Here is a 24,592-nt window from a genome sequence, read left to right as displayed (position 1 = left end):
CATTATTATGATAAAGGAATACTTGGATTGAGATATGAGCACAAAAACAGGGCCTTTATAAGGAGTCTGATAATAGCTTTTCTTTGATTTAATGTTTGATTTAAATGTTTAAGATAAAATACTAGTAATAACTACCATTTTTTGAGCACTTGCTAAGTGTCAGACCCTATACTAGATACTTTGCATGTATTATTTCATATATGTTTATCAGAGCAAGTTCATTGAATAAGCATTATTACCTCCAACTTACAGATAGAGGAACTGAGGCCCAGTGAAATAAATAACTTGTCTGAAGTCACATGGTTAGTAAATATCAATGTTAGGATTCAATGATTCAACTGAATCCTAGAGGACCTTGCTCTTAGGAATTAGATATAGCGACTGCAGAAAAGGATGCTGGAGGATGGTACAGAGCTTTTAAAGTTACAGAAGTTTCCCAGCAGATCTCAACAAATTCAGGCAGTTTTGTGTAGCTAAAAACTGCAGAATGAATGAGCCACTCTATATGCTCAGTGAATGCCCAAATGCATAGATCTCGAATGAATATGGTGTGAGAAGGTTGAATTAAGTGTTTTTCCCAACAGGGCCCAGCAATCTAGATAGAAAGACATCCAAATTTATTACCTGGTTTCTAGACCCACTTTGTCATTAACCTATTACATTGCTTTATTCAAGCCTGGAGACTCTGTCTCCATACCTTCGAATGGGCCAGTATTATTCACCCTCAAAAAAGAACTGTGGCACTTAACTATGTTATATCATTGAGTGTCAGAGCTGGAAGGAACCTGAGAGATTATAATCCAAGCTGATCATTGCCTAATGAGGAATGTGAGGCCAGAGAGGTTAGATCACTCGTCACAGCCCCACACAGAGGCAGACAAAGATTTAGAGCAAGGTTTCCTTACTCCCAAGCTTTTTCCCCTGCCTCACTTTACTACAGAGTTTCTGAAAAGAATGAAGCACTTCACTTTGCTATTGTAAGGGAGGGTTAATGAATCTCTTTGATTCTATTCTCCAAACTATTCGTAAACTCAACTGACACCTCTGTGTTTTACTCTCGTTATTCAGGAGAGGTTCATGTCACAAATCACTTTTTGTTTTAGCCTGTTTCACAATTATTTTTGAACCTGTATTATTTCCCTACTGGAACGCTGAACTTCTTGAGGTCAGGGACTATGTTTTCTTTATCTTCTCCTTCAGCCCTCACCTAATCCCAATCCTGTCCCAGGTCCCAATGCCTAAACCTTGGGGAGCAACTTTAGAGTCTGCTCAGGTCTAACCTGAATGTGGGCAACCTGAATCATTTCTTCCTTGGAAGTTCACCTTCTTGCTCTCTACAGCTCCTGATATATATCCCTGGACTCCATTTGTTTGTGGTATTTGATTGTAATTCAGGAGAAGCTAGTGATCTATGAATGGAAGGTGAGAAGGCAGGACATCTGGGGACTGTCAGCAACAGGATCTGTGGCTTGAGGCTTAGCATTCTGGGGCCTAATGTCAGACATTGGTCCCATGTCTTCAGTGTCTGACTGAAGAAGGCAGTTTCTACCCCCCTTAGGGGCCCACAGACAGGTCTCCTTTGGGGGTCAGGATTACTGGGAATACTAATTAATTCATTAGTGGGGTTGATGGATTATCAGGCTGTCTCCTGGCAGAGGGTCCTTGAGGGAGGAGGGGAACAGATTGCTGCTCATAAATCTGCCTGTTGCCTCCCCTCTCTCTGCTTCAATGGCTCCCGGGCGTCAGGCCTGTGGGCCAGCAACTGAGTACTGGTCTCCTTTTCCCCACTCAGCAGATGGTTCTTACAGGTTAGCTCAGAGCTTTACAAAAAGCAGCAGAGAAAGAAGGAAGGGCTGGGGATTGGCCCTCTGGCCCAGGAACCATGTGGGAGGAGGAGAATACATGCAAATGCATTGTATTCTCCTTTCCAAGGGCAGTCACCACCCCTTTTCCTTTGCTGACAGCACACACCCCTTCTGTCCCTTCCTGCCCCCTCAGAGTTGAACAGCTAACTGTACAACTGTCAAGGAGTTGTGACGAAGGTGACCCTGATGAAATAGATTCCACCCATCCCTCTGCAAAAGGCAGCTCTTAAAGAAAATTTGGCATTCACAGCTCCCTCCCAATGCTTCAGGAGTGTACACGTTCATACACACACACACACACACACATGCACACACACATGCACACACAATTGAATGTATTTTGAAGGCTAATCCTATTGTGTCCAGTCCCTTACATCTGTCAGAGAAAGCAAGGAGTCCTGCAGAATGTTCCATCCCCACCATCATCTTTGTCTCCATATGTTCACCTTTCTGCTAATCTGTTATTACTCTCTACCTCTGAAAATTTCACAGGCACTAGGATCAACAATTTCTAAATATCCATGGACAAGGTTTTGAAGACACAAAGCAGGAGATCGATTCATTCAATAAGCACTCATTGAACAATGATTAAGCACCTCTATCCTGGACGTAAATTACCTCATAGATAAATTTCCTGTGGCCAAGGAGTGGTGAGTTCTGATTTGTTTTTTAAAAACCTGCTATTCCTACCATGTGCTGTTTAATAACTGTGAAAATGAAGTTTATTTTTCTGAGCAGAGTTTTTTTCTGGGTAGGAATACTAAACATAAGTAAAAAAATTAAAGAGCTGCTGAAAATAAATAACTTCCCATGAAAACTGAAAAAAGTGTTAATTTTTATTTTCTTGTTTTCTGTGAAAAACAAAAGTCATATGACATTTATATCAGAATTAAAAATAACTATTTAAAAACTTAAGATACTCTTTTTACTTTGTGGAAGTAAAACTATCTTTCGTTTTAGCCCTCTGTGGCTTTCCTTGCACACCGGCACATTTATAGTTTTTCCTCTCTGTTTGATACATGTGCTAGCTATGTTGTTAGACCAAGTGAGTGAGTCTCAGAAAGCCTGGGATACTCCGTTTTCTCTTTGGAGTGTATAAATAAAAATATTTATACAAAAAATTTTTGCCAAAAAGCCTGAGGAATTATCCTTCAAGTCTATTTCTAAAAGAAGTTGAACTTGAGCTTGGAATTCTATCAAGATACTGATGGAAAAACATAAGAAATCAGCTCATTTTACAGATACGAAAACTGAGGCCCAGAGTGAAGTTGGCTTATTCAAAATCATTCAGCCCATTGCTTAATCTGGGCACCTTTCTTTTTCCTTCTTGGAAACACAAGATGATTAGAAAATCTTTGGTATCTTAAGCTTAAAATCATTTATTTTTCCTTGGTCAAGTTTTAAATAAGATAGTATGCATGTCTATATATTTAAATTATTCCTGATGCAGTTTTCTTTCTGTCTTCTAACAATTTAATTCAACCTGATAATAGCAAAGGAGTTTTAGGAATTATTACGAGCCTTCTTTTCTTATAAGCTCATCACCAAGTGGACTCAGGTGGACTTTTTCTACATGAGGGTTAATGATGTATTTTTGAAAAACAATAATCAGTCTCAGTTTGTAACCTAAGGAATTAAATGTCCTTAAAATGAAGGGTTGTATTGATTTCTTTTTCTGTTTTTATAAATTTCAAATGATCAGACGGTTGAAAGAACAGTAAAACAAATGTAGATATAACTTCATCTATATTCACAAATTAAAAGTTTTAAATGAGAGTAACTTTGACATGCTGAAAGGTGGGAGAGACATACTTCTTCCTTCTACTTTAAGAACTCTGAAGTTTAAAAGCCAAAGACACCAGTCCACATGCGTAAGGAAGCAGCCACTGATGCTGTATCCTTGACACGCATCTTTCTCACCTTTTGATTCTTTTCAGAGGTAGGTCAACAGCTTCATCTGCCCTTTTTAGCTCTCTCTCCAAGTCTATCCCCAATTTTTTTCTTAATCCATTCTGCACACCCTACTCTGCTCCCATTTCTTACCTTTTTAATCACAAAGATTTCCAGTTCTCTTTTTCTTTACTACTCAACTTCAGAAGCTCTCCTCCCCCTCCCTCCTTCCACCAACCCCCATCTCTATTTAAACAAACAAACAAACAGGCGGCAAAACTAGACCTGGCCAGAGGAGCCTTTGAAGTGGGCGTGCCTTTTCGGCTGGGGAAAGGGAGGAGTTAGACTCTGGGCAACATCATTCCTCCCTGGTCAGCTGGGAGAGCAATCAAAACTGCAGCAAGTCAGAGGCTCCGGCCAGAGAGCAGGAGCTGCCCAGGGGCTGTGGTCCTGAAAGCTCCTCTCCGGGGAGCTAACCAGGGAGAAGAGGTACTGAAGAGCGACTGAACCGGCTGCAGCGAGGCATCAGCTCGAAGGCGTCCTTGAGGAGCACACCGAACTCCAAGGAAGGAGTAGAATAAGAAGCAGGCAGAGAAACCAGAGCCGGTGGAATCTCTAAGAGGTAACAATCGGGTTTAACATGGATCGCTGAAAGCATCTTTCTCCTACGATCTGGATGGTCAAGGAGACTTGGCTTCTCTGACTGTCCTCTAAGACGCAGATTCACAGAGTTCACTCCAGGAACTTCCAGAGACCAAGGTGAGCCCGTGGTTGGGGTGGTAAGGGGGCTAAATTTTCTGTGGAAACTTCCCACAGCTCTAGAGGAGAGCTGGGGTGAGGAAAGTCTCTTCTGAGCTAAGGCAGAAGGAAGGGGAACTTAGGAAAGTTGGAGTAAAGAAGCTAGTGAGTGGAACACTTAGGGACAAATATAAGCATTTTAAATAATTTTAATAAATTTTATAGCACCTGCCACCAAAGTGAAAAACACAATCACAATCATTTTGATGAAGTGGAGATTACAGATGATCTTCCCCAATTCCTGTCAAACCCACTCTTTTGTTTAGCTAGTGGTGAAAATGCCCAAAATTTTAATGCTTTTCCAAGGTGGCCTAGCAAGTCGGTTGGAAGAATTGACCCAATCCACCACTCCACTCACAACAGTTTAGGGCTATGGAAGGAGTGGAGGGGGAGGCAGGGAAAGGAAAGCAGAATGAGGAATCATAGAAGATTGTGGAAAGTCATGGGGATAGATTCTCACCATTACCTATTTGGTTTACTAAAAATGCTGAAATAGTTGACATGGGGTGGGGGAAATTTCCCTTTCCTCAGCTCTTTCACATGGGAAATTAGAAGAGAAAGATTGTCCAAGTATATCTTTCTCTGCTTCACACCCATCAATTTGACCACAAAAAAAAGTATATTCAGAAAATAGTAATAAAATGTAAAATGCCCCACTCATTTTTTGACAGAGGAAGCTGAGATAAAATGTTGAAGATCATGGAGGGAAAAATAAAGGATTGCGTAACTTCTGTTTACTATTAAGCTCTGAGGCAATGGTACCTGAAGTAGTACCTGGCTTTGTCGGACAAAATGTTTGTGTAGGCACATGCATGTACATACGTGTGCACACATATTAATAAAGAGGAAATAGTAGAATAGTAAAGAAGAGCATAGAACACCCTACTGGATTTTTCCAAGCAATACAACTTGTGAGCATCCTGGTTTGCATTCTGTCTTTTTAGTGCCAAGACTGCGCAACTCTGGGAAGAGGATTTGGTCTATTTAGTTCTTAGATTTCCTAGAAACTGGGCTGGACAGCCCCCTTTTTCTGTTGTATTTAGTCATCAGATCAGGAGATAACTAGATTGTCACCGGCCTTTAAGAGAAAAGACACTGTCTAACTATCACAAATCCACATGTGAATTCCCCTTTTATTAATCAGTTGAAACATCTCCGTAATAAATAAAAAATTTATAAAAGTGTAGAAAGAATTCCAGGACAGCTCCACATAGTAGTAATGTTCAATGACTTTGGCCCTAGTAGTAAAAATATTGGGCAGTAACAATCATTGCCTAAGCAAACACTTTGCTAGAACAGATTTAAAATTTTTTTTAAATATGAGAAATATTTTGAATGAAGGAGAATAGCTTAAACTTGAAATTTCAGTAAAGGATCCTATAGAAAGAGGAAAATTCTCCTTGTTTTTCATGAAAACTTCTAAATGATGTAGGAAAGACAATCTCATTTTCATTTTTCCCTAAGGGTACAATAATTAAAATAATTTTTATGTTCTCATTTAATGGTGAGTGATGGAAGAGTCTCTGTTTTATGCTTCTTTCAGTACACCTCTGAGATGGTTCCTTAACAGGCTGAAAGCTACATTAGATTTAGGTACCTGATCTGGAGAAAACCCTTGGTGTCTTTGATCAAAACTCAGAACTACAGTACACACATTTTCAACACTCAAATTTAAAACTATATGTTTCTATTTTTTTTCCTGTTAACCTCTTTGCTGCATTGAAAATATTTAGGTGAAAAAAGTCAGAGAAACATTTTTCTTTATATTTCAGGAGTCTTGGCTTTCACTTCTCTTTGATAAACAATGCATATTATCCTCAGAGCTCTCTGCCATTTGGTTTTAGTAGGAAAAGTGTATTCCCAATACAAAAAGTTTATGAACCTGAAAATGTATGTGAGTGAATAGGAGTGTCCAGCCAACTGTTTTCTCCCAATTATAAAGTAGAATGAAAGTTTGGGAGCTAACTTGCATCTTGAATATGATGGAAGAGTTCTAGTCAACTCAGTGGAGGCAGTTGATAGGGCTTGGTTTCCTCACCTCCTGCAGCAGAACAGAACCTTTGATTTCAGTTTCAACAGGAGATTGGAGGAATAGGTGTATTGGGGAATTTTTTTCAAATAGATGTTGAAATGAATCCATTAGCTTTTGTTGACATAAAACCAATATTAATAACAGATTCTAATTATAACTACTCTTGTCCAAGTGGCCAGAAAAATTCATGGTGATGTTTAGAAATAACAGTACCTAGTATTTACATGAAATTGATGATATGACACTATTCAAAGTGCGTCAGATATATCAACTCATTTTATGCTCCTAACAATCCCACCTCATAGGATTTTTATTATTCTCAGTTTAAGGAGGAGGAGACTGAGGCAGATAAGGATTATGAAACTGGCCTAAGTACATATATCTAGTGAGTAGTGGAGCTGAAGTTTGAATCCAGGTAATCTGACACTGGAGTCTGTGCTGTCCATCCCACCATGGGAAAAATGACAGGCTAATGAGTAACTGTCAGATGATTTTATAAGCTAACCAGAGGCAATATCCAGATAATAAGAGACATACTAGTTAATACAGTCTGTTTCATTATTCATCTATGAGAAACAATTTTATTTTTGAATAGGGAACGTGTGTGAATAGATTAAATAAGGAAACTCAAGAATAAACAGGGAATAAATGTAATGATAATGTTTTATAGCATTTACAGCTATAAAATTCTTTATTGTGTTTTTATTTCTCTTAAAAGAATCACATAACACATATGTTAGCCCTATTTTATTAGAGGAAATGGAAGAACAGATAACTTTATGTCATGTGTTTGGGATCAACAACCCAGGAATTAGAAGAATTGGGATGAGAGTTCACATTTGCATTGTTCCAGCTTCCATTCTTTTGAAACCATACTATATACTCATGGGATTCTCTTGGTAGTTAATGGACCAGCACCTATGAGAACAGAGGAAGTTAAACTGGAGCCATCTATGTCATTCCTACGATTAGTAAGAGAACAAAGGTGAAAGAAAACTGGTTGACCTTTTCATTATTTTGGCCAAAGTCAGTTGATTCTTTTTCTTCATACATACCAACAAGTTTATTTGAAAGCAGCTCCTTGACTCCAACAGAAACCATTAAATATGTTAAAGGTAAAAGGTGGTCTATTCTATCCTCTCACTCTCACTTATTTTGATGAACGTGAGTATTGACAGATCTTAACAAGAGTCTGGAGGAACAGAGGTAGGGATGGTGAAGAAGGCTAAATCCCCCAGCTAGGACGGTATTCAGATCCAGGGGCAATTTGGGAGACTCTCCTCTCTTGCATCTTCCATCTTTCCTTCCTTCTGTCCTCTTCATGAATGTTAGTATGAGCCAATGATAATGATGATAATGAAGATAAGAGAATGAGGAGAAAGAGAAAAAGGGGGAGGATAAGAAAGGGGGGGGGCTATATGGGTGAAAGCAACAAGGAAAATATTTGAAAGGTGAAGGAATCCTGAAATATGAGTGTTATAAGGCACCTCAAAGAACACCCTTTGTATAATGGCAACCCTGTTGACTTAGTTCTATTACTGTACATCTCCTGAAGCCAAAGTGCCTTTCTTTCTTCCTGTAGCTGTGATAGAAGAAGAAAAAGGAAAAGAAAAACATGAAACCTAAGATTTGGAATCAGAAGAACTGATTTTGTGTCTTGTTCCACCAGCTCTATGTCTCTGCATTTCCATCACCTAAACTACCTGACCCACAGTGACCCTGAGTATAAAATGAGCATAACAATTTCTATCTTCCTCAAAGGTTTGCTATAAGAAACATACAATTAACGGATACAAAAGTGCTCTGTACACTTTAAATGCTATACAAATGTTATTGTAATTACATGGGGAGCATTAGGTTTCCCAAGCCCACTCCATCCTTTTTGGCCTTAGAGTGCACCTGCCTCTGGAAGAGCTGTGTTACTTTAACAGAAAGTTAATTAGGTTCTTTACCCTCCCTCTGGATATCTGCCTGAGTTAGAAGTGCAGCTCAGCACACAAGCTCTATCATCCATATTAAAAGTGGGATTTTCTGAGTTGGCCTGGGCAGCCAGTTGACCAATAGGTTCCAATGTGTGTTTTCAATAAAGCTGCTTACCCAGGAAGCCTTATTAAGTGAGTAAGTCAAGCTGACATGATTTCCGTGCTGATTAACATGAAACCTAGGCTGTTTTCGCAATGCAGTGACATTAATTATTTATAGGAGGTAAATGAGGTTACAAGGAAAACAAGCTCCAATTACCAGAAACAAATCAAATAATATATCTTTATTTTTTAAAAGCTATGTACTAATCCCTGTGTTCATTGATTTGAGGCTCAAGCTTCAAAGAATAGAAAACATTTATTACATTCTCCCCTTTCTCATACTAAAAGGTGATAGTGGGTTTAATATTTCAGAGTAGCTGGTAAACTGGGATGCCCCAGTGGAGCTTATCAGATACTTTTATTTGGTAAACCATATGCCTAAAAATTGCTTAGCAAGTTTTTAAACAATTCAAACTCTTCCAGAATTGAATGCAAAATGTTTACTAAATCACTGGTCTCTTCTGGTTTTCAAATAGAGAATTTTACATACAAAATTCTGATTAAACAGTGTGTTAGGCAAGTGAATTAAAGTAGTCAGGCTATTTCTGTGTTTGCCTGAAATAGTCCTCACTTGTGTTAGCAGTCACTGTGTTCTGTTTAGGTTAGCATTTGTTCCAGATTTTATAACTATTATTATAACAATTGCACTAAAGCTTGGATGGGTTTGGGCAACCGCTGGCTGCACTCCTAGCTGTTGCCATGGTCTTGTCTGATGGTGTGAGATGCATGTGCAGAGTTCTCACTTTAACATATGGGCAAATTTGAAAGATGATCAGTGATAACCCTCCTTTCTTTTCATGATCCTTTCAAGACTCCATGTCACTAACACTTCTAACATAACTCACACTAGGCAGAACACAAAGTGCTTATTGAAAAACAGAATGCTCCTCTGGTAATGGTGAGAGTAATGTCTGATGGTCATGTGTTGGACCAGCCAGTTGTGTCATGGACAACTTGAAGGAAATGAGCCACCAGTTAGCAATACTGGCGAGAAACATGGGATATTATAGGCTAGATGGATGTGAAATACTTCTAAATACAGGTTGAGTAGTCTTTTGTAGAACACATACAAAGTAGTCTGAATGATCTTGCTACAGTCTTTTATTTTGTATGGTGTAAATATAAAACAGTGTGCTTGTTTGACTATTTGATGGGCTTTTTATTTTGCAATAACAATAATTATTATACACATATACTTATTTTAGTGCTCTCTTTCACTTTCAGAAATGTCTCCATTTGAACCATAATTTATATACTCACCTCATTTTTTCCTGTTTTATGTTCTGGATTCTGGAAAGAAAGAAAAATATCTCTTTGGACTGGTATATCAGTCATTTTTGTATAAAATATTCATGAGATAAAAAATTTTAAGAATAAAAAGAGGCACTAACACTACAATGAATAATCAAGTCAATTTTCTTTTTCTACAGTATATTTTCTTATAACATGCCATAACTAGCGGAGTATTCTGGGCATTTCTTTGAATCTTGGATTTGTCATTGAGAATGGAAGACTTGGACAAGATAATTATATAAAAAGAAAGTTTCGTTTTAAAGAAAATCAGGTACTCACAGGAATTAACTTTTGATATTTCCCTTTTCCAGAGTCTGGAAATGGCAAAAACCTATGTGAAATCTAAGGAGATGGGAGAGCTGGTCAACACACCATCCTGGATGGATAAAGGTCTGGGCTCCCAAAATGAGGTGAAGGAGGAAGAGAGCAGGCCAGGTACTTACGGGATGCTCAGCAGCTTAGCTGAAGAGCATGACAGTATTGAGGAGGAAGAAGAAGAGGAAGAAGATGGGGAGAAACCTAAGAGAAGGGGTCCCAAGAAAAAGAAGATGACCAAAGCTCGCCTTGAGAGATTCAGAGCTCGAAGAGTCAAGGCCAATGCCAGAGAACGGACCCGGATGCATGGCCTGAACGATGCCCTGGATAACCTGAGGCGAGTCATGCCATGCTACTCCAAAACCCAAAAACTTTCCAAGATAGAGACTCTTAGACTGGCCAGGAACTATATTTGGGCTTTGTCTGAAGTCTTGGAGACTGGCCAAACACCCGAAGGAAAAGGCTTTGTGGAGATGCTCTGTAAAGGGCTTTCTCAGCCCACAAGCAACCTGGTGGCTGGATGTCTCCAACCTCAGCCTGTCCTCCTGGAGAAGCATGAGGATAAATCTCCTATTTGTGACTCTGCCATCTCTGTCCACAACTTCAACTATCAGTCTCCGGGGCTCCCCAGCCCTCCTTACGGCCATATGGAAACACATCTCCTTCATCTCAAGCCCCAAGTATTCAAGAGTTTGGGAGAATCATCCTTTGGGAGTCATCTACCTGACTGCAGTACACCCCCTTATGAGGGCCCACTCACTCCACCCCTGAGCATCAGTGGGAACTTCTCCTTGAAGCAAGATGGATCTCCAGACCTAGAAAAATCCTACAGCTTCATGCCACATTACCCTTCTGCAAGTCTGAGCTCAGGGCATGTGCATTCAACCCCGTTTCAGGCTGGTACCTCCCGTTATGACGTCCCTATAGACATGTCCTATGATTCCTACCCCCATCATGGTATTGGGACCCAACTCAATACAGTCTTCAGTGAGTGAGGCAGTAACTTCAACATTTCAGAGAATGACGTGGAGATATTTCCCATAATTCAAGTGGTTGAGCTAAAGATTCAGTGACTTTAAAATATCCCTATGGATATATATCACACAATAGTTCTAGTCCATTTAGGCTTTCCTTTACCTGTCACCTCTTTTCTCATCATCTTCTCACATTGCATTGATTTCTTCATAGGGTCCTCAAGTGAAAATATTTGTTGATTTAATAACCATGTGAAAGTAGAACAGAAGAACTGGGCCCTATTCCAGTGGTGCCAAAAACTCATTGCCTAGTCTATGCCAATTAATTTTCAATTTCTGGCCTTTGTTTATTTACTAGCAATTGTAAATAAACAAATTGCATTTATATGAGGCAATCATTCTAAGTCCAGATGATTTCTAAAGTCCTTCACAGTTCCGAAATTCTATAACTGTGGTGATCACTCTTCAAAATTTCTTGCAACTGAAAGAACAGAGTGATAATTGGAAAGGAATAGTATGCATAGAATAATCAAATTGAGTAACCAGAAGGAACACAAGGTGCATGTCTCTTAGCTCACACAATGAAAAGCTTGTTTAGATTTAATGATAGGACTTCTTCGTGTCTATTGAAAAATAGCTTCTAGAAGCTAAAAGTCTAACACGCTGTCACTGTGAAGAACAAAACATGTTCTTTAAGAGATTAACTCTATTTGTTATTGGACTAAAAGTTGAACATATCTTCCTTATGATTTGAAGGACCATAATAGAGAACCACAATAGAGGCCTCATGCCAACTTTATTCTTGAAAATATTTCAAAACCATTTTTCTCAGTACCAGAGGCAGGCAAACAAGTCACTGAAGCTTCAAACTCCCATGACTAATGGGACATAGAGAAGTCTTCTAGACCATTACCTCCATAACCAGAGGGCTCTGGAACTTCTGATTGAAGCTCAGGTGTTGCTGTTAGGATCAGCACACAAAACAGGTTTATATTTAAGAGCAATAAAATAGCTATTGGCTATACTAACTACCGTAGTTCAGGGACTCTCTCCAGTTCACAGTTGCCCGTGGGAAAACCAATGGATTTTTCTTTTTAGCAAGATGAATTTCATTTGGTTAAATGTGATTAAAACCATCCACCTCTGTCCACACCAATATATTTTCCAGAAGCACAAGCACCAATCAATTTACTGACCAAGGTTAAAACTTCCCAACGTATATATAGCTCCTTCTCTCTCCTCTTGCACTAAGTGTTACCTCTTCCTCACTTCTAAGATAGAATATGTTATTACACATTGTAGATGAAATTTCAAGTGATCAAACTTAGGGATGCAGAAATGAAATCCAAGGTCAGTGAATATTTTTACCAACTATGTCTTCATCCAGGTTTAGACTAATTTGCTGAGTGTTCATTTTTCTTTATGTAACTCCTGTTTCCTTTATATCAACACTAACTTCATCAAATTTGTATTTTTTCAGAAAATGAGACCTAAGAAATTTTCCTATCTTGTTCAATCAGCCAGGCCAGTTATTTAAGCCAAACCAGAGCCTGCACGGCTTATTTGATAGTAGATTAGGTCTTGCTCCTGCCAGAGAAGATAAGTTTAGTATGCAGAGTACATCAATAGAGGCAATAAAAAAATTGATAACACAGATTAGCATGTCATCTTCTATAGCTCAGCTATCACCTAAAATCTGCCAACTGTCTTTCTACCTGTCTTATTTATTATCTCCTTACAGCATAAGTTACTTTTCTCCATTTTGCTCGCGGCACTTACCCTGCTATATTTTACACCCCTGGTTTGTAAATTCACTTGAAAGTAGCCTTGGAGAGAGATCTTAACCTCCATCAGCCACCAAAGTGGTTCCCCCTTATCACAATCTTCTCTACAGGAAATAGGCAAGTAAAATGACTTGTAGAGCCATACTATGTGCTTTCTGAGTATGTACTGCATTTACCTTTGTGAGGGGCTGTGGAAGGGCCCATCCTTGAAGCTAGCATTTTCTGGCATTTAAGTTTGTAGATAATCAATGTTGTCTGAGTTATTTATTAGATATTATTTATTTAATTTATTTCTCTCTTTCTTCTACAAAAATTCCTTTGGCCCCATAGATGTGCTTGCAAACCCTCCCTAAAATTTTATTTGGAAAGCAGCCCACAGTTTTGCTAGGAATTTCTGAGTTTTGGAGTGAGGGGAAAGGAGAAAGTAGAGAATTACCTCTGTGACGATTTTTATAAAAAGCAGCAATAATTTGAATGGCTATGCAAGTTAATGTTTTTAGATTCTTTTCTTTAGTCTAAGATGAGCCAGAGTTATTCTTTAATAATCTGCTGTGTATGCCTTTGGGGAGTATGGTACCCATGAGTCAGGCCTTTCTGAAACTGTGCAGAGGGATTTTATAATTGAATTAAAATTTAGGAATGCAATAGCTTGTAAAGAGCCTACTCTCCAACCTAGTGTGGTCTCATTCTTCTGGAGACATTTTAGATAAAGCAAAACAATTGTTTAAATATTTTGTATAAAACATGACTGTTTTTCCTCCCCTTTTCCTAGCAGAAATAAAGCTGTAAGTCTTATTAGACATTGTGTTGTGTTGTTAGTCTTCAGAACTTTCATTCACTCTTCGTTTATTCATTTTCTTGGGCTCCATGTCCTACAAGCAGCTAGCTAAGTAAAGACCGGTCTGTCAGGAGGACATATCCCCTAATTCAATTGATCATGTTAGAATATTTGAAATGTCTAAACTAAGTGGTTAGAAGTCTAGAAGCATGGGTCTCTGCCACTCATATAACCAGCTATAAAATCTACAGTTGAGAAAAAATAATCTTATAGATTATAGGGCTATGGGCAGTCTAAGCTATCAAATCACACATAAATGGGAAGGATGTGCTATTATCCAAAGTATGTGGGCTAACCAACTTTTCAAAAAAATTATGAAATATGTTTTTTTGGCAATCCTTCTCTTGATTTTTTTTCTTTCAGGTTTCTCTAGTTAAAACCTCCCAGAGTCCCTTCTTGCATGCTTAAAGTGGTGATAATAAAGAAATAATAGTAATAATGTTGTTAATAATAAATGTAAATAGAAAAGTTAGTTAATCAAAGCAAGAACCTGGCTTAAAATATTTAAGAAACAAAAATATAGCATAAAAGTTATCTTTCCACCCTTATCTGCCATCTTCCAGTTCCCACTCTTTAACTAGAAACTAGTTATCAGAGACCTTTTATGGATATATAAACAAATATTAGGTACAAATATTAAGTTATATTAATTTTTTTTTCTACAAGTGGTAACAATACAACACATTTCTGCATTTTTTTTTTACATTTAAGCACAAATCTTGGGGGTTTTTTTAACAAAAGTTTCTTAATTCTTTGTTATAGCTGGCTAGCACTACATACTAAAATAATATAATTCATGAAATTAAATCCTATAATTTAAATTTTTTCAGTCTTTTGCAATATCAAATAAATGATTATGTACACATGTCATTTGACACATTAAAAGCATCTTTACTTTGCAAAGAATGGTCCAGAGGGACAAACAGAAACGGACAGATAACAACAACCCCATCTAGCAGATAGTGGGTGCTTACTACCTAATGTCACATTTCTAAGTGTCTTACAGGTACTAATTCACTCAATCCGAAAGCCATTCCTATAAGGCAGTCACTATTATTATGCCAACTTCACATATTAGGAAACTAATCTGTTTAGTTTAGTGAAACTAAACAAATCCTGGTAGAACCAGAATTTATTTGAGCTGGTTGATTTATCCAGAAGATCTGAAATGATTCTCAGTAGCTGTTTGCCTGGTAGATATATGAGGATGTCATATCTGTGCAATGCTGGAGCCAGCAAAAGCGGAGTTACTGTTTGACATCCCTCAAATTGTCCTTTACATCTGTGACCCAGGCTGACTCATGTCCATGCTCTGCAATAGAATCCTAAAGAAGGCCCTCTTTCCCTTGATGGAAGCTCAACTTTTGATTAGACTTTGCCCGGGTAGACCACATAGTATAGGCCAGATTGTAGACCAATGCCTTGTTGATTGAAAGTGCCCATCTTTGAGAAGGCTTAGATCCATTTCAAGCTTTACTCTCACATATCTTCAGAATTTAAGAAAAATGTTTTAATGGGGAATTATGAATATGAAGATAAAATCTACCAACATAGAAACATCCTATTTTTAAGATTATTTTAAAAATCTATATAACCTTGGAGTACAGTTTGATGCAGTAATTACAAGCACTGGCCCTAGAATCAAATGACTAATACTTTAGCTATGCCACTTACTGATCGAATGACCTTTGTTAAATTGATTAACCCTGCAAATACTCAGTTTTCTTGATGTTTTTGATTTTTATAAACAAAAAATAGTTTCATAGGTGCTAATATTTTTGCTACTTTCCCCCTTTGGCTTTTATTATTCTTATTAATTGACACATAATAATTGTACATATTTATAGAGTGTAATATGATTTTTGGTACATGCACACAATGTGTAATCATCAATTTGAAAATAGCAATCATAATAATGCCTTCAGGTTTAACATGGTGAATTAATTGAGATAATACATCTAAAGCATTTAGCAAGTATTTAGCAAATGGTAATTATTACCATCTATGCTCTATTAATTATTCTTTGATTATATTCATGTTATCTTTTCTATTTGCAGCCAATACATGGCTAGGGGAGTGCTGATGGTGACCGTAGGCTTAGAGAGTCCATAGAATTATTAGAGGGTCGAGTCGATAGACTTATATTTGAAGTTAACTGCCTGAGTAGTCCTAGACAAATTATTTAACATCTCTGTCTCAGTTCCCTTCTTTATAAAAAGGGCATAGAATACCACCAATCCATAGAGTTGTATGAGGATTAAAACTGATGATGATGCCAGTGACGTGTTTATCTGAGGTTCTGGTACCTGGGAAGCACTTTACTCTTATTGTTATTATTACTATTGGGAGTAGAGTGAGAAGAGATGAGGTAATAGAAAACTAGAGAAAACAATAGATTCTTTTCATTTAAACAGTAAACAATTTACCAGAGACAACAACAGAATCCAAGCCTATTGACCAGTATTCCATACATTGGACATGCCATTTTTCAACTCTTCATGGGGACAGTTTAAACAGAAATCTTCAAAAGCAAACTTTCTGAATTTGGAAAATAGGAAATACTAAATTTTTCTTTCTTTTCTAAAAATTGGCATAAGGCTAAAAGGAGCCTTGTAGTAGCTCTTTGCTGTCATCTGGCCTAAGACGATGTAGAGAAAGAATACTATTACCTCGCAAACATATAACACTATGTACTTGATTTCAACTTAATTTTTCAAGTAGCAATAGTTATTGAGAATTTACTCTAGGCCAGGAACTAAGCCACATTCTGGAAATGCAGAAATGAATATGTGAGCACGTTTTCTAGATTTACAGTCTGACAGACTACAAACTCATAAAGCACTTTTGCACAGTTATTCAATATTAGCATTAAGGTGGGCAAGTAGTTTAAGCATTATAGATAATATTTGGCAGAAGAGAAAACTCATGCTCAGAGACATTTACTAGCCTGCAGGCCAAGCAATTAGGTAAGAGTAAGTAAATTTTTTATTGGTGGTTCAGTAACACATTTTCTAGGATAAAGTTAATGGATTATTATGACAATTCTGGATAACCTACTAGTTGAATGACCTTGGTTAGATTAATTGAACTTGCAAAGCTTCAGCTGCTTTGCTAAAATTGCTAAAATGAGGTACTACAAATATTAAGCAATGCAAAGAAAATGACCAGGATTAGATACAGATGCACAGTAGCGAGGGAGAGAGTTGATTAGAAAATCAAAGAAACTCTGTCATAGCTGTCAAAATATACATAACAATAAAGATGTTTGGTCAATGCCTTACAAGTAAGTGAATTCAGTTACTAAATGTGAGCAAGAAAATTATAGAAACCAATAGCTAAAAACTCAGGGGAAGAGGAAATTTCTGTTTATTGAGCATCCTTGCCATGTATAAGTCATCAAGGTAAGTTCACCATGTTGAATAAGTCTGCAAAACAAGCCATTGAAGTAGATTCCAGATGTAGTAGAAACCTACATAGAAATGTATAAATAAATATGAGAACATGGAAAGTCATATAAATCTCAGAAGTGCCTGAGCTTCTATTTTCTCATCTATAGAGTGAGATGATTGTGCCATTAAGACACCTGAAATTTCTCTCATTTTAATATTTTAAAATTAAAATTTTAATTTTAAATTTAATGGACATGAGCAGCTAATGTCCATTTACCCTCTGACAGAGAAGCAAATAGACACATTTTTGGAAATAATAAGTGATTGAGCAAAAGCTAAAAGTTGAAGCAAGAATGGACTACAAAACATTAAAATCAAGGTGGTGTTTGGATGCCTTGTGTGGTTTTCTTGCTGGTCAGCTACCTTAAAGAACTGGGGTGATTTCAGTGTATTATCAATTTAGAAGGCAGTTTTCTAGGCAATGATCTTATTCTCTAGAGACAACTGCTCCAATATGTTTAGCAATTAAAAGGCCTAAATTTACATTGAGATAGAATAACTTTACTTTAAATCAAATTGAGGAATTCTACTATTCCTAGAATTGTACAATTGCCTTTTTTCCTTCTCCAGTGGGAAATAATAGGAAGATGCTGACTATATTGTTTAGTTGATTATAAATACAATAAGTTCTCAGTTATCCACATGAATAATCTCTGTTGAAGATTATGGAAGGAAAATATATAAAGTTTGTTTCTCCACGTCAGCTGACATGTTTCTAATTTTTGTATTTTTTTGTGTGTGTAGACACACATATTAATGTATGCATATTTAAAAATATATATGAGGCACATATATGTATATCTCTATATCCATAAATATATATATTTAAAGACATGTATATTTGAACACATACATTTCAGTACATGTTGAATACATATAGGCATGTATGTGTGCATATAATTTGACATATATATTTGAACGCACTCCAAAGTCAAATGGAAACACTTTTTGGATCATTTAAGTTTTGGCAAGTCTACAGGCTGAGTTCTTTCTTTTATTAACTCAGTGTTAACAGCTGAGCTAGAAGGTTAGGCACTGAGAAAGGAGGTGGAGGCAGAGAAGCAGGAAGGAAGTATGCTGGGGGTCTAGTTTTTTCCATTGGGATGGACCTGGAGGGGCAGCCTGGTAATGGAAAACATTCTCCCTTGATCTAAGCTTGTGCGTTCTCCTCCTTTGAGAGCTGGCCTCTGAGCTGAGGCAGATCCAGGGCAGGCGGGCACGTGGCTGGCCCACTGAGGGCCGGGAACAGCCGCAAGCTGCTCGGGGACTTGGAGCAGACTATCCCCTGGCTCCTGCTCAGCCCACTGCTGCCAGCCGGCAGCTTCCCTCCTGCCAGACCCCTGGGCATGCTGATGGGAATGGCACAATTACTTAATCCCTGCCCAGGGAGATCTAGGACACATGCAGACAGATGGAGGACCAGGGGGATTCAGAACTACTTAGTATTGGAGGAGCAAAGGAGGCTGGCCTAGGAGCAAAGGGCCAGGTTTAAAAGGCAGTCCTGAAATCTCTTTTCTCCAAGCAGCTCCAAGGCAAGCTGTTTTCTCACCTGAACAGAAGCTCTGGAAGAAAGGATCTAGACCTTCCCTGAACTGCTGGCAAACAATCTGAGAAAGAGCATTGACCTACAGTGTCTGGATTTCCACAAACAATAGAGGGTCACAGACAGGTACTGAGAAAAGCAGAACCGGGGAGAGACAGAGCTCCAGAAAGGCCCATATAGAGGGGGCACTACTGAGTTAGAGATACAGAGATTAAAATAGTACATGCATGAACTTACCACACGCATGGAACTTAAGAGCAAAACTGCCATTTCCACATATGTCTCCTCTACTAGTTTATAGTTCATATCCTGTTGCGTTCCTTAACCCTCACTTATGCATTCTCACACTCATTGCCAACTGCCCTTGTTCAGGTATTCAGTATCTATCTGTCTAGATTCATGTAATTGTGTTCTTCCAAACCTCCAATTTTTTTGTACCCAGTATCTCCTTCCTTCTACAATTCATCCTAACTGACTGTCTTAAAATAAAGCCATGATCATGTCATTGCTTTGGTCGAAAATCTGCATTGGTTTTCTCATCATTATAAAATGAAGTCCAAACTTCCCAAACTAATATTTAACCTGCCTCATCACAACTGGTCTTAGTCTACCTTTCCACGTATATGTATACCACATATTCTTCTCTCACTTTCCTCGGAAGCAACCCATCCCACTTATCCATTCTGTTTCACCACCCTACATACACTTTTTTGTTGCCCGCCTGGATTACTGTTCCTCTAATCAATAAGAAGTGAAATTTTCCCTTACCTTTGCTCCTGGCAACACCTTTCCCTGGAGTACTCTCTCCATCTTCACTTACTGAAACTGCATCAATCCTTCAGGGCCCAGCAAAAGTCTTTCTTGATAAAGCCTTTACAGATTATCCCTGTAATAATAATTGCCTTCTTCTTCTTCTTTTCCAGTTTAGGGAATTATGACAATTGACTCTAAGAGTGAAGCTGCTATTTCCACATATAGTGAAGCCGCTATTTTTCCTTTACTAGTTTATAAGCTCATTGAGAGGAGAGGCTGTTTCATCGACTTGTTATATTGACAACTCTCAGTGCAATCTTGTGCATACAATAAGGAAGAGATAAAGAAAATTTGGGGATGGATGGGCACATCATCATGTGCTAGCATTGTGATGTTAACTTTACATTCTAACAATCTTATATAACTTTAGGAGAAAATGTTTTCTTTTCTGCCTTAGAGAAGATCACAAGTAGTGTTCATGAGTTTTGTCTACCCAATGTCCACTAAACTACTGACTATATTAATAAGAATAACTTGGCTTAAAAATGTTACTTAGGGAAAGCAAAAGTGGCCAGTTGAAATAATAGAGAATAAAACACAGAGACAAAAACTATTAAAGAATCAGAATTTCAGAAATGAAACCAGAGAAACAAAAATAAGCCAACATCAAGGCTGAGTGAGATTTAGAGGGAGGAGGAGGGCAGGAAGCCACAAGAGGAAGTTTGAAAGAAGAACAGAATCAAGGCAAGATGGAAGATTGTGGGTGCAAATTCTTCAGTGAGACATCTCAAGCATTTCTAGGTGTTGTCCCTGAGTGCCAAGGGCTTCCATGAAAGTAAGTAGAAGGTGAGAGAATCCCTACCAGGGAATAGGAAGGTGCTGCCTCTGTGTTTCTCTGGTGGGAGCCATGTGTCTTGATTCCTGTTGTACCACAAACCCTGGGCACCATGATTCTCACCACTAAGCTCCCTTGAGAACAGTCCTTGTTATCTATCTTCAGAGCAGACAAAAATCACAATCACTCATTTCGGAGAAGAATAAAAGTGACCAGTTTCCTAAGTTTTCTCATTCGTGGAAGGCTTATTTTGCAACATGCAAGTTTCCTTTTGGTTACTGGATATGCCTTTCTTTAGTGAGAAGGTACAGCAAACACAACATTGTTTAGTAATGGTGTGGATGAACATATTTCACTAGCTCCCATAGCCAATGATGGTCTCATGATTTGTTTTGGGCTGGTGAATCCAACAAATTCTGTGTGAATGCTAGGTTTGCCATATACTATCATTGACTTTGGGTGAGTTTCACAAACTAGATCTTCAAAATATGTAACTGCAAAATGATGAGAATATCTTACGGGGTTTTTAAACACTAAATATAATTGACATAATACTTGTGGCATGAGTCTGGCACCTTATTGGTGTTTAATAATCAGCAGTCATCTCTTTCTTCTACTTCATTGTCATCATCATCATTGTTCTCTTCTAAGTGGGTGAGATCTACATCACACTGGTCTGGTGGAAACAGAGACTAATGCAGAGGTGGACTATTGAGAAAAGGTGACCCATGGGGGTAGCAGCAGTATTGAATAATGATTAAAACCATCATAAGGAATTGCTGGGTTGCAGTCTGGAGTGTGTGACTCAGCTGGAGTTTGAGTACAAAGGTCCCTAAGCAGAAGCATCAGGGACAGACAGGGGGCAGCTGATACTGTGCCCACAGTTGGCACAGTCCAACAAGATATTCAAGGATAAATGGAAAAAAAAATCAGTCCTGAGAGAGAGCACTGCTGAACCATGTTGCCCTGTTTCTGAGCAGCAGCTGCAAGCAGGGCTAGCAGCTGCAGCTGTTCTTAGAAGCCTGGATTCCCAGGGAAAGTGGGCATCAGGCAAAGCAAAAGGGAGGGAGAAGCAAGCACAGGGTAATACCTTGCGTTCCCAGGATGGGAGATTCCACTGCACAGAAGTAAGGGAACTGGGCAAAGAGGGAGTTGTGTGGGATGACAATGACTGGGCATTCTGAATATGAAATGATACTGATTATTGAAAGCAAGCTGATGGATCCATAGAAAGGGCTAGACTAGGGATCAGGACCTTTCTGGCCATTTATATCTTTAGAGTGCTACATAAATATGAACCAATAATTGCTAATACGAAGTGAGTGCCAAACAAGTACAGGAAACATTCTTAATCTTTTACATATGTGACATTGTATAATTCTTACTACAATGTTATAACACCTGAGGCCCACAGGGGTAAAGGAATTCTACCAGGCTGTATAACCAGCAAGAGTCAGAGCTGAGCCGTGGCCCCAGAAGTGTGGCTTCTAAGCCTGCATTTTAATCCGTCACCCTCACCAGATCTGTCCAATAGAGCTTTCTGCAATGATAGAAATGTTCTATAATATTGAGCACTTGAAATTTGGCTAGCGCAATGGGGAACTAAATTTTACATTGTATTTAATTATGATTAATTTAAATTGAAGTAGCTGTATGCAACTCGGGACTACGCAACGCACAGCACAGCTTTATATTGTCTCTCTAAAAAGATGGATCTCTTGACCTCTACGAACCTCAGTTATCAATTTATTTTCTATCTGAAAATTGTGGGATGGTACTCAGGGATGGGAACGATGTGAAATGATTCCCGCTATCTTATCTTGACCTGCTCGTATAGATACCATGATTCAAGCATGACTCTCTTTACTACGGAACCTAGACATTCCTCAGAATCTATCATAATAGAGGACTCTAGGCAGTTGCTGTTAAGAACTTAGACTCTTCATTTGAAAAGAAAGTAATATCCATCTCTGAGCACTGGGTGGGAATTTCCCAGGAATGGCTAGGCTTTGGCATCAGAAGGAAGGGGCTGCCTGAGAGAAGTGTCTCACTCAGCCCTCACATTCCAGCAGCACGGCCTTTGCTTCCTCTCAGACAGTTGTATCCCCCATCAAGTCACTCTTCTCCCACACAGGACCTCTCCCACTCCTTAAGTCTAAATCTGGGAAGACCCACCTTTGCTGCATGCTTGAGTTTTTAATTGGCTTTCTCCAAAGCCAGGATCCAAATTATTTCTGCTGCTCTGATTGTTTATTTTCTCTTCAGTGAATGTGAATCAACACAAAGGAACACTTTTTTTCCCTCTAAACATATCACCGAAGAGGTTCTCTACCAAGACCTATGCAGGAAACAGCATTTTCCTGCAAACACACAGGAAGCAACGTTCTCCATACAATTCTCAAAGTTGAATTTTTATTTTGAGCCTTGAGATCCCCTGAATAACTCATCATTCACATCAGCCTAAGCCTCTGGAAGCTCCAGGGCCTTATTGGACAAGCATTTTCCAACTGACTTATTCTCTCTGTTTGGAATGTCCTCCCACCTCCCCTGTCTTCCCTTGCCTTTTTACCTGTCAAACTTCTTAGATTTCAAACTCCAGCTCAAATGTCACTTGCCCTGGGAAGCCTGTTTGATTCTGCTCCCAAAATACACATCTCCTAGGCTGGGTGAGGCTCTCCTACTTTATAATAACTCCTTTTCTCACCTCCACTAAGCATTTTGCTCACACCTCTACCAGGAGAGCATTTAACTAATTCTGCTGCAATACCCGTTTCTAAATCTGTCTCCCTGAAAGCTCTTAGCTCACCAATAGTAGAAAGATAAATTACGGATTGCCGTCCCTGCTACCTTGCAGAGCTTGATATATGGTAAGAGTTAAATAAATATTCATTGAATGGACAGAATAATAAATGAGTGAGCTAGACAAGATCAGACTCGTGTGGCAGAGCAGATCAGTGTTACTGACAGACCAAACCCAAGGTCAGGAACAAAAGAGCCTGTTCCCTGGCCAACCTGACCTTTTCTGCTCTGAACAGAATAAGCAAGGATAGACTCTCTCCTCCTCACTCCCTGACACCCCATAAAAATCCAGCCATTCTAATTTTATCCTCAGATTTGCCTCCCCCCCTCACCAAATCCTGCACTGTTCCAAAACACTTGGCTTCTCTCTCCCTCTGTCCCAATTGTTCTTCTTTCTATAGCATCGGAATCTCATTGTCCTCCCTGCCCTATTCCCTCCTGACCTCTCAACCGCCCATTGTAAGATGTCAGGAGGACCCGGCTGACAGCTGGGCCCCAGCAGGGCAGGCCTGGCATCCCCAGGGCATCCCTGGCAGGTGCTGGAATACTCAACAGCCGGGCTTGTTATCACCACACTCCTCTCTTTCCATAGGTTTCCTGTCCCCTCCCTCAAGCTCCAACTCCCCTTCTCAGGGGCTGTTAGGGACTGTATGAGCAGCATGGCTGGCGGCAAGCATAACCAGAGGAAACAGTCTGATCTTTCCTCTGGACTATTTGCGCTCCTATGCTTATCTCTTCTCAGATGGACCTTCTGTGTGCTATTAGCCTGCGAGTCCCCAAGAGCGGTATACTCTGCCAAATTCCAACTCGGAAGCTCTGCTGTTACCTCTCTCTGCAAAATTCTCACTACCACAGCATTTGAGTCCTTCAAATGTTGATCAAATCATTCAAATCTCTACTCCACAAGATAGCCTTTCTGAATTCCAGCGTCTCCACTCTCTATGGCCCTTTCTGAACCCTGAGTATGTCTCTGCTGGGGCATGGATCCCACCATTCCCTCATGACAGTTGGTATGTGGAATAGTGACCAACAAACCTAGTTCAGTGCTTGACACATAAGAACTAAATACTGTACATTACCTATGTACAGTATTTAGTTCTCATGTACAGTATTTCTCAGGAAGTTTACTCTTCCTTATAATTTCATTTAGTTTGATTCTTGTAATAATCCATTACAGGAATCTTATTCCCATTTTACAGATTAGGAAACTGAGATGCTGTTTTTATTACATGCCCAGAGTCACACAGCCAACAGGTGGCAGAGTCAAGACTTGATCTTTACATTACCTGATCTTCCTACTAAAGTTGACCAAACATTTAATTAAATTTTATTAATTGAAT

General features: G+C 38.9%; 1 protein-coding gene across 2 annotated transcripts; it reads left to right on the top strand.

The window, feature by feature from the left end:
- The first annotated feature begins 4,028 nt into the window (after nucleotides 1–4,028).
- NEUROD4 (neuronal differentiation 4) lies at nucleotides 4,029–13,835 on the top strand. 2 transcript variants are annotated; one of them, XM_032291660.1, is made up of 2 exons: nucleotides 4,029–4,377; nucleotides 10,274–13,835. In XM_032291660.1, exon 2 carries the CDS (start codon nucleotides 10,283–10,285, stop codon nucleotides 11,270–11,272), a length of 990 nt encoding a protein of 329 aa, XP_032147551.1. In that variant the 5' UTR covers nucleotides 4,029–4,377; nucleotides 10,274–10,282; the 3' UTR covers nucleotides 11,273–13,835. The 2 variants fall into 2 exon arrangements, with proteins under 2 accessions (XP_032147551.1, XP_032147542.1); XM_032291651.1 differs by having other exon boundaries at nucleotides 4,031–4,514.
- The last annotated feature ends 10,757 nt before the right edge of the window (nucleotides 13,836–24,592 follow it).

The sequence above is a fragment of the Sapajus apella genome, unplaced genomic scaffold, assembly GCF_009761245.1.
Source record: "Sapajus apella isolate SASKATOON/1434 unplaced genomic scaffold, GSC_monkey_1.0 scaffold2, whole genome shotgun sequence".
In the NCBI taxonomy this organism is placed as follows: Eukaryota; Metazoa; Chordata; class Mammalia; order Primates; family Cebidae; genus Sapajus; species Sapajus apella.
The sequence above is the reverse complement of the archived record's forward strand: the minus strand, read 5'-3'. Positions and strand labels throughout refer to the sequence as shown.